Here is a 10120-nt window from a genome sequence, read left to right as displayed (position 1 = left end):
GATCCTCAATTTCTCTTGGGTCCTGTTCACATAGCTGTCCCAGCTGTAACCATAAATGGGCCATGCATATGAACTTACAGGTTTGCGTCATTCTATGAAGCTTGAGAAGTTATCCTGTGAGTGTCAAATGTTGTCTCGCTCAGAAGAGGACCTGTAGTGTCTATTTGTTTCTGGGCACTTCTGTTGCTTTATTATTGATTTGCTCACTAGCATGATTACATAAATAGGCTGACTACCACACAGAACAAACAGGAAACTTGATAAAATGGCAGGAACCTTTGGCCACCAAATTTTCCCTAGCACAGGGGAAATGAATGAACGCTGAGTCTGTGGTGCTCTTAGGTCTCATGGAGGAGCAACAGCATCCCAAACTTATCTCAGTACCGATCGGAGGATCTACCAGGAAATGTTGGGGTTTTATACTAGTTTTAACTTAAGTTTGGGTTCTTCTTAGGTCCAGTAGGGAAAGATCAGTGGAGGAGCTACACCAGGAATCCCCAAACTTCGGCTCTCCAGATGTTTTGGACTACAATTCCCATCTTCCCTGACCACTGGTCCTGTTAGCTAGGGATCATGGGAGTTGTAGGCCAAAACATCTGGAGGGCCTCAGTTTGGGGATGCCTGAGCTACACAATGAATGAATCTGTATGATGGAAGGCTTTCCAGAATGGAACAAGTTATAGTGTAAGGCAATGAGGTCACCACCTGAAGCTAAGCAGCCCTGTCAGTGCCTGGATGGAAGACTGCCTGGGAACCTCATGTATGGTATATGACAGAATCATAGAATTGTAGAGTTGGAATATACCCCCAAGGGTCATCTAGTCCAACCCCTTGCAATGCAAGTTTCTCAACTAAAGCATCCATGACAGATGACTATCCAACCTCTGCTTAAAAAGGAAGGAGAGTCTACAACCTCCTGTGGGTTTATATTGACCTTTTGAGACTTTAAAACCTCCATTTCAGAGACCAAGGTAGGACTTTTCTTGTGCACAACTACTAGGCCTGACCCATGTCAGGACATCTTCTTCTACAATAACTGTTATCCATAAAGACCCATTGTTTTAACAATCCCTCTGACCTCAAGTTCTCCTGTCTCCTTATGCCAGCTTTTCATCCCCCCTCCCCTCCCGCCTTTTTTCCCACATGGATATCCACAGGGGAATAAAATGGGGTGAGGGCAAAGTAAAATACTCCATATACAAATGTAAATGCATATCTAAAAGATGGGAGCAGGGAAATTTCTCACAAATGAGAATACAGTAGTGCCTGTACATTTTACCTCTTATCTCAGATTCTACAAATTATAGAAACATACCCTTTTAAAAAAGGAATGCTAATAATTGGTGGATTATGGTTCATTGGGGGATGGGGGCTGCCCCCTTGGCCCCTCCCATGGCAGCCATGTTTCCATAGGGTTCAATCCTGCTCCCCATCATCATTTGATACTCTTCTAACTTCTTAAAATCACCTAGGTTCAATATACCTTAGTTTATCCAGAGGTTGCCCTTGTTCTTTGTTCCACCTGATGGTGAGCTGGGCACTTGATGTCTTGGGGGAGGCAAGAGCTTACCATCACCCCAAACCTGCTCCCTCCTCCCCTACTGATCAACAACTTCAGTAGCCAATGGGAAGTTGGGGGTTATTGTGACATCAGAGCTTTATGCTTTCCTTAAGGATGTGGGGTGGGGGAGGGAACCTACAAAGGGTCACACTTTTGGGAACATGTGAATTCATACTTTATTTTCCCAGTACTTGCTCCTTCACCATCCCAGTCTCACCTTTGACCCTTTCACTGTGGCAATCCATCAATGTTTACTAGCGCTTCTGGTTCATAAATGCTTCTCTGGAGTATGTAAGAAAAAGTGTTTGGATCATTACAGTAAGAGGACTCTTTCTGCAAAGTTGCCTTGATGTGGGGCTTCAGGGTTTCCTGGAAAGAGGAACTGATCCTTAAATTGTAGCCCTATGTTAAATTGTTTCCCGGGGACAGCCCCCAGATTTACAAATCAGTCCCCTGACAAAATCCATCCCCTTCAACTGAAGTTGAAAAAAAATTCATTGAAAAAAATATTGTAACCTTACTATGAGGGGAATAGGTAAAGGTAAAGGGACCCCTGACCATTAGGTCCAGTCGTGACCGACTCTGGGGTTGCGACGCTCATCTCGCGTTATTGGCCGAGGGAGCCGGCGCACAGCTTCCAGGTCATGTGGCCAGCATGACAAATCAAAGCTGCTTCTGGCGAACCAGAGCACCACACGGAAATGCTGTTTACCTTCCCGCTGTAGTGGTACCTATTTATCTACTTGCACTTTGATGTGCTTTAGAACGGGATCTGCTAATAACTCTCAGCACTCTTAACAAAGTATAGTTCCCAGGATTCTTTGGGGGAAGCCATAACTGTTAAAGTTGGGTCATAGTGCCTTAAAACTCTATTGCAGATGTGGCCAAACTCAGATACAGGAGATATTAGGCCCAAGGGAAGGAAAAGGGGAAGCGGCTGTCGAAGGTTAGTGCATATAAACTTGCTGAAGAAGTCAGAGAAAAGTGGTAGTTTTCCGTAGCCTTAGTGAGAACTTGGGAATTACCCAAACTATGCCTGAGAAGCTCAGTGATAGTGTCCTCTTCCAGTAGGTATTGCTTCCTATGCCAACCACAACCAAGTTTCCTGACTCACACAGTGCCTTGGAAGCTGATGGCAATCAGGGAATCTGCGTAAGCTTTGCTGGATGAGATCTTTATTTGAAATGAAGGTGTGAGTAGCATAGCACCACCATGAAATGTCAAGGAATTTTGTCACGTAACAACTATTGTCCCAAGTTATGTCAGAAACAAAAAGACAATTCTGCCCCGGTGCCTCTCTTGATAGCTCAAACACAGCCATTTGGGTTTCCTAACAGCAGAGAAATGAATTCCACAGAAGCCCCTTGGATTTCGTTGTGATTCTGAAGGGATCTTGCAGAATCAGTGAATTTATTCCTTACCACAAAGTGTCTTCAGCCCTCTTTGGTTTGCATCTGTATAAACTGCAATAACAAAGACTGCAATCCTACAGACTGAGCAGAGATGGGAGACATGGTGGTTCTCTAGCTGTTCTTAGACTACAGCTCCCATCATCCCTGGCCATTGGCTATGCTGGCTAGGGCTCATGGGATTCGGAGTCCCATAATCTCTTGAGTGAAAGGAGGGCACAGGTTCCCCAGTCCTTCACTGGAGAGCCAGTCTCATAAACTAACATAGGATTGTGTCATGGGGCTTTTCTACAACATTTACATGGGTTTTAACAGTCAGGGCTTCTCCCTGTAGATTCTGTCTTGGTGAAGCTGCTGACAATTGTATTAGCCAATTATGTAGCAGTAGTTCTACAGGGAGGGGCATTTGTCAAGGGCATCATGATAAACAAGGAGTCACAGTACCACAGAAGACCCCTAATATGGATTGGACTTAGGTCTCCCATGTGGGACAGTGATTTGAGCAGAGGTAGTAACCTTCAGGAATGGCGTGTGACTTCTTGATGCTTATAGGCCAGCAGACCAAGGAAACAGCTGTTGAGTCAAGAAGAAAACTACACCACATTTCTGTGACACAGTTAATATTTTATTTTGCGAAGGGAATCCCCAAGTGGCAAGGCAATGGACACTTTAATTCCCCACAATACACAGATTGAGCTGTGCTAATACTCATCACCTTCCTCTTCTTCTCCTTCACCGTCTATACTATCTGTTCCCACTTCTTCATAATCCTTCTCCAGGGCGGCCATGTCTTCTCGTGCCTCGGAGAACTCCCCTTCTTCCATGCCTTCCCCTACGTACCAGTGGACAAAAGCCCTCTTGGCATACATCAGGTCGAACTTGTGGTCCAGGCGGGCCCAGGCCTCAGCAATGGCGGTGGTGTTGCTCAGCATGCACACTGCCCGCTGCACCTTGGCTAGGTCCCCACCAGGAACCACAGTTGGGGGCTGGTAGTTGATGCCCACCTTGAAGCCTGTGGGGCACCAGTCTACAAACTGGATTGTCCGCTTTGTTTTAATGGTGGCAATAGCAGCGTTGACATCCTTGGGCACCACATCACCTCGATACAACAGGCAGCAGGCCATGTATTTGCCATGGCGGGGATCACATTTCACCATCTGGTTAGCTGGCTCAAAGCAAGCATTGGTGATCTCCGATACAGAAAGCTGCTCATGATAGGCCTTCTCTGCAGAGATGACCGGGGCGTAAGTGGCCAGAGGGAAGTGGATGCGAGGGTAGGGCACCAGGTTGGTCTGGAACTCCGTCAGGTCCACATTGAGCGCCCCATCAAAGCGAAGCGAGGCTGTGATGGAGGACACAATCTGGCCGATAAGGCGGTTGAGGTTTGTGTAAGTTGGGCGCTCGATGTCCAGGTTCCTGCGGCAGATATCATAGATGGCTTCATTGTCCACCATGAAGGCACAGTCTGAGTGCTCAAGGGTGGTGTGTGTGGTGAGGATGGAGTTGTAGGGCTCAACCACAGCTGTTGATATCTGAGGAGCTGGGTAAATGGAGAACTCCAGCTTGGACTTCTTGCCGTAGTCAACCGAGAGCCGTTCCATCAGCAGGGAGGTGAATCCTGAGCCAGTGCCTCCCCCAAAGCTGTGGAAGATGAGGAATCCCTGGAGTCCTGTGCATTGGTCAGCCTGTGGAATGCAGGAAACAAACCAAGCAATGGTCAGTTGGGGTTAGGGAATGGGGTGGAATAATGGGATAGAGTCCTCCAAAACTTTCTCAACCACTGCTTTATTTTCTCCCAATTCCGCCACAATCAAGTCTCTGCATTTCAGCATTAGAGTTTAGCCCTATTGCTGGCCAGTTGGGATGGATGAATTTGTTAACTTCCACTTCTCTCTGTCTCTAATTTCACCAGTTTTAGATTCAGTGAGGTTGCTGAATATTTTTTTTAAGTCCTCATGAAAATTCACCAGCATTTTGGGCTGGATTGCTCCTAATATATGTTGCTTTGACTAACAGACACAATTTTTGGCAAGCTGCTTTTCCTAAACTATTGCATTTTTGTTCACTGCTTTCACTAATGCATGCATTTTATGCACATTTCCCCCCTCATGTGTGCATTTTTGCACACATCATTTGGTTGCAGAACTGCAGCAGAAACTTCAGAGAAGTGTTTTGTTTTGGTTCATGCAGCGCGAATTAAACTGAACCAGATTTCCCCACCAATTGATCATCTGGGCAGTAGGAAGGATCTAAAATGTTTTCATTCCAGCAAAGGTGTGCTTGCTACATTACCTGTGGAGAATCGGTCCTCATGACAGACGGCCATTGTGTCACCATTGTAGGAGACTGGCTGTTGCATGAGCAGAGAAAGAGCCTCCCCCACAGGTCACTGTGCGCTCAAGTGTTCACAGTACCCAGGCTTGCTTAAACTCAGGCATCCAATATGGGCCTGCCCTCCACAACTTATTTGGACAGGTGGTTGCGGCTGCCCACCTGTCAATCACATGATGTCAATACAAAGTCAGGTGATCCAAAGTTCAAGCTGCAAGACTGGTGATAAGCCTTTGCTTGCTCTTCAATAGTAAAAGGCTTGTCTTAGTTCTGTCACCTTCATTTTAGGGCTCATCCACACTTAGCTTTGCTCTGCATTTCTAAATACAGGTCCAGACTTTATAGGTTTCCCTCTCTCTCTCTCTCTCTCTCTCTCTCTCTCTCTCTCTCTCTCTCTCTCTCTCACACACACACACACACACACACACACACCTGGCTCCTCTCTTTACCAAATTGGAGCCAACAGCAATCCATGGCAAAATCTGAATTACTGTTTGTTCTGATTCAGCAGTAAAGATCAGGTTTTCCTGGGGAAAGCAGCGGGGCGGGGAAGCACTCAGACACAGATCAGGAAAGTGTGGAACTGTGCCTAGAAAGCGTGGGGCAAAACTTAAGTGTGGATAAGCCTTCTGCACTATAGTTCCCTGAGTGAGGCAGTGGAAGCTGAACTTGTGCAGCATCAACACAAGCCACTCATTATCTCCCCTCCACGTTCATTAACCAGAACTCCTTCCAGATTCCAGAAAGCAGATCCAGCCCCTTCCTGCCCCAGGTCTCTCACGCCCAATTACCAGCTTCCGGATCCTGTCCAGCACCAAGTCAATGATCTCTTTGCCAATGGTGTAGTGCCCACGGGCGTAGTTGTTGGCAGCATCTTCCTTGCCAGTGATCAGCTGCTCTGGGTGGAAGAGCTGGCGGTACGTGCCAGTCCGAACCTCATCTGGATTGCAGAGCAAACAGCAGGTCAAGTCATTTCCTCTCCTCTCTTGTCTCCTAGCCTACTCTGCTGACAGACCAAGATTGGATGGGGATTCGGTTTCAATAGCTGAGAGTATGATACGGGTTCAGCCCTGACCCGAGAACCTTTTCACCAAATTTAGAGAGTTCTCAGCTAGCCAATGTGCCACCATAGACATGCAGAGACATTGACCACACAGCAAGCACATTTCCCATAGAAAGCCACACTCCAGGCTTTGCTGTGTCCTGTTGACATGCTGTGACAATATAGACAAATCTGGGAGGATGTTGCCATTTTAAATGCCCTTGTGTGGCAACACAAACTTGAAATGGGTTCCTAACACCAAACTCGCTTGTTTTCTACTTCCATTTGTTTTATTATTCCATGTCTATTCCACTTTTCCTCCAAGGAACTCCAACCCATTTTAAGCTCACAACAACCCTGTTGTTCTTCACGACTAAAGAACGATCTTTATTCTTAATGAATGAATGCTATGGATCCATGTGGTTCTTTAACCGGTTCATTCAAGCTGCTTCAGGCCAACATTAGGCAGGGTTAAGAATTCTACTCTGGGATACCATTAAAGGGCAGGGAGTTCTTAAGCATCTGTTATTATATTTTTTCCACCATGGCAGCCACCAGAATGTCTTGGGCCACCTCAGATCAGTATCCAATCAGAATACAGAGGATCTGGTCAGACTCTGCCCCTAATATGAAGCCCTCACCGATCACAGTGGGTTCCAGGTCCACGAAAACAGCCCGAGGCACATGCTTCCCAGCTCCGGTTTCACTGAAGAAGGTATTAAAGGAGTCGTCTCCACCTCCGATGGTTTTGTCGCTGGGCATTTGCCCATCCGGCTGAATCCCATGCTCCAGGCAGTACAGCTCCCAGCATGCGTTGCCAATCTGCACACCAGCCTGGCCAACATGGATGGAAATGCACTCGCGCTGGGGAAAGAGGGGCAGATCCCATCACTGGTGTGGAAGCTACATGTCAGGGGCTACCAGCAGTAGAACAGGAAACTCCCACCCACACCCTGGCCCTGTATAATACTGCCCCCTGTGGCAAACCACCAAAAAAGCAGATTAGTGCATCTTTCTGGGCAGTGGAGTACTGTATTCTCAGGCTCAAGGATAGCCACTGGGTGCTCCTAGACCGGAACTTTGACTTTTTGCCAGAGCAAGAACCACCTTCCTGGTTTGGGTGTGTTCTTTGGCTCTAACACCTTGGCACATCATCTCCCTGCCCCTCAAACAACTCCACCTTAACCCTGCAGTAGTCAGTGGCTAGGAAATGCTGACACCTTGTTCTCATGTCATGAGTTTAATCATTTTGGGCACTAAGAAGTCTTCTGGAGGGCACCAAGTTGGGGGAGGCTGCACTACACCATAAAAGCTCTTTTTAAAAAAACTTTGTTTGTTTGTTTGTTTGTTTGTTTGTTTGTTTGTTTGTTTTACTCAGGGGGCTGCATACCAAGGTTAGTGTATTGTCATAGTATTGTTATGAGTGGGGGGGGGAGTAGGCTGCATGCCCCAGACCCTTCTAATTCCCAGATCTGGCAAGTGTTAAAATCTAAACAGGGGTTCAAATTGTTGAAACAGTCCTCTAAGTATGGGTCATTAAGGTAACAAAGGAAGTGGCTCCATGCCAGATCACAAAAGGATGCCTCCCCTCCCAAAACTCGCTGGTAGTTTGAAAGACAAAGGCCAGCGTTAGGAGTTGTGTGTGAGAGGTAGAGGCAAAATGCAGCAGGCTGAGGGCTGGGCAGTTAAGAGAGACACAGCCATGCCTGATTCCTGTATGAATCCAAGGCTGTGGCTCTGGGAGAAGGAAAGCCCTCTTGGGGTGTTAATGCTGTGAGCCTCTCCATCATAGGCTCAGGTTTTCTATCTGTGTAAATAAACCATACACCCTAAAGACACCACAGTCTCCGCTGTCTCTCATTCCGAGGAAACTGAACCCTAGATTAGGGTCTGGAACTCCTGGAATCTCTCACTTTTCAGAGATTGGGGTGGTGTGTAGCAGTATGTACCTCCAAAGCTTCCCTTCCTCTCATTAAAAACAAACATACAAACATAGTGTTAGCATTTCCCATTATCCAGAACTGAGGCTGAGTCAAAAAGAAAAATGGGGAGCAAGCTGGTAAAAACATCCCACCATCAAGAGTGCTAACTCCTCTTCCCTCCTGTTCCTACGCTGTGAATTTATTTTATCCTCTTTTCCCTACACCTTGCATACTTCGAACGCCACCCTGGTTACAGATCTAAGTGCACCTGCATTCCCATTAGAAGGGCACTGGGATTGTACTGGCTGCTGTTCCCTTGCTGCTCCAGCCCAGCTGACAAGTCCAGGCAAGACTCACCATCCTGCAAAATGTCTTCTTCGACCTGGCGCCGATGAGCTCAGAGGACGAAGGATGGGAACCAAAGGGTTTTCCTGCAGCGCCTGCCTTTTATAACATTCCGTAGCCCATCTCCAGGCATGAGGGATGCTTTGTTGTTAGAGATGGACACGGAGCTTAGCCTGAATGGTTTCTGAGTTACCGCCGGACTCAACACACAATTCACAGAGAAAGCCAAGCTAAGCCTCCCGGGGCCTTGGTTACACCAAACATAGCTAGGGACTTGTGTATTGGGGAGGGACTGTCCCCAGAGGATTATTACGTGTGCAGCCAAGCCTCACCTTAAAAAAAGAGAAAAGGCTGGTATTTTGTTATTAACTCCCCCAGTCCTGCCTGCTGTGCTAGCATGGAGTGGGGAATCTTTTTCTGTCAAAGGGCCACATTTTGGGCAACCTTCCAAGGGGCACGTGCCAGTGAGGCAAAAGTGCACAGAGCAGCAGGTGTGAATGTCACCTTTGTGAAGTAGACTAGTTTCTACACACACTTGCATACACATCTTACCCTCCAGCCACGGAAGCAAGAGGCATTATCAGAGTTCAAAGGCAATTCCAGCCAGAAAAATTAAAAAAAATAAAGGAGGCTACAAAGCAGGGCTGGCAATGGTTTGGCCTTGGAGAGAGCAGGGTGGCTGAGGAGGGGCTGGCCTGAGACTCCCAAGGACCTGTCATGGACTGGCTGGATGCAGAACCATGGTGGGAGGCACCAGCTGGGGAGCCCCCCAGGGAAGAAGGCTCAGAGCCAGGAGATTGGTGGTAGAACGGTGATGAGTGGTCAGAGGGAGCAGACTGGGAGGAAGAGGTGTCGGAAGCTGAAGAGGCAACAGGGTTTAGTGAGCAGGAAGAGGCTGTGGCAGAGCGCAGTTCAGAATCAGAGGCAGAATCAGAGGCTGGAGAGGAGCCGTGAAGCAGTGATGGGTCAGGCTGCAACAGGCAGCTCCCCTCCCCTCTGGTCTCCCTGAACCTGAAGAAGTATAAATGCAAAGCTCAATCAAATTTCCCCTCCATTCCTATCTCACAGTGGCCCACCAGGTGCCTATGGGAAGCCCTCAAACAGAACATAAGCACAACTAGCCATGATAGCTACACTTTGCCTCCATGGTTGGAGGTAGAAACGCTTCTGGATACTAGTTGCTGAAAGCCACAGGAAGGGAGAGTTCTCTTGTGACTGAGTCCTGTTTATGGGCTTCCCACAAGCATCTGGTTGGCCACTGTGAGAACAGAGTGCTGGACTCAATGGGCCATTGGCCTGATCCAGCAGGCTCTTTTTATATTCTTAACAGCCCTTTCCTTGCTTGCCATTCCCAACAACTAATGTTGTTACCTAATGTAAATGGCCAAGGTGCTCACTCTCTCTGAGCCACACCTGCCTTTGAATTGCCTCCTTGTTTGCCTAATGGCATGTTCAGCCAAGCGGTGACCATGGGGACAATGATGAGACAAGGCAGAAGTTGGTTGTCCTT

General features: G+C 47.5%; 1 protein-coding gene across 1 annotated transcript; it reads right to left on the bottom strand.

Annotated features, from left to right (window-relative positions):
* Positions 1-3573: 3573 nt before the first annotated feature.
* On the bottom strand, positions 3574-8669 carry LOC118090761 (tubulin alpha-1D chain). The gene is made up of 4 exons (XM_035126895.3): positions 8623-8669; positions 6985-7207; positions 6093-6241; positions 3574-4655 (listed from the first exon to the last, which is right to left on the bottom strand). Exons 1-4 carry the CDS (start codon positions 8623-8625, stop codon positions 3672-3674), a joined length of 1359 nt encoding a protein of 452 aa, XP_034982786.1. The 5' UTR covers positions 8626-8669; the 3' UTR covers positions 3574-3671.
* Between the last annotated feature and the right edge of the window lie 1451 nt (positions 8670-10120).

Source organism: Zootoca vivipara, chromosome 1, assembly GCF_965207765.1.
Source record: "Zootoca vivipara chromosome 1, rZooViv2.hap1.1, whole genome shotgun sequence".
Classification (NCBI taxonomy): domain Eukaryota; kingdom Metazoa; phylum Chordata; class Lepidosauria; order Squamata; family Lacertidae; genus Zootoca; species Zootoca vivipara.
Note: the sequence above shows the minus strand (reverse complement) of the source record. Positions and strands in the feature narration are given on the sequence as shown.

What these genes read in the sequence shown, in the direction of transcription:
- LOC118090761 (XM_035126895.3), bottom strand. An exon ending in CCTGGAACCCACTGTGATCG is followed by an intron (nt 6,242 to 6,984) that starts GTGAGGGCTTCA and finishes TCTGCAATCCAG; the next exon opens with ATGAGGTTCGGACTGGCACG. An exon ending in TGGACAGGATCCGGAAGCTG is followed by an intron (nt 4,656 to 6,092) that starts GTAATTGGGCGT and finishes TGCATTCCACAG; the next exon opens with GCTGACCAATGCACAGGACT.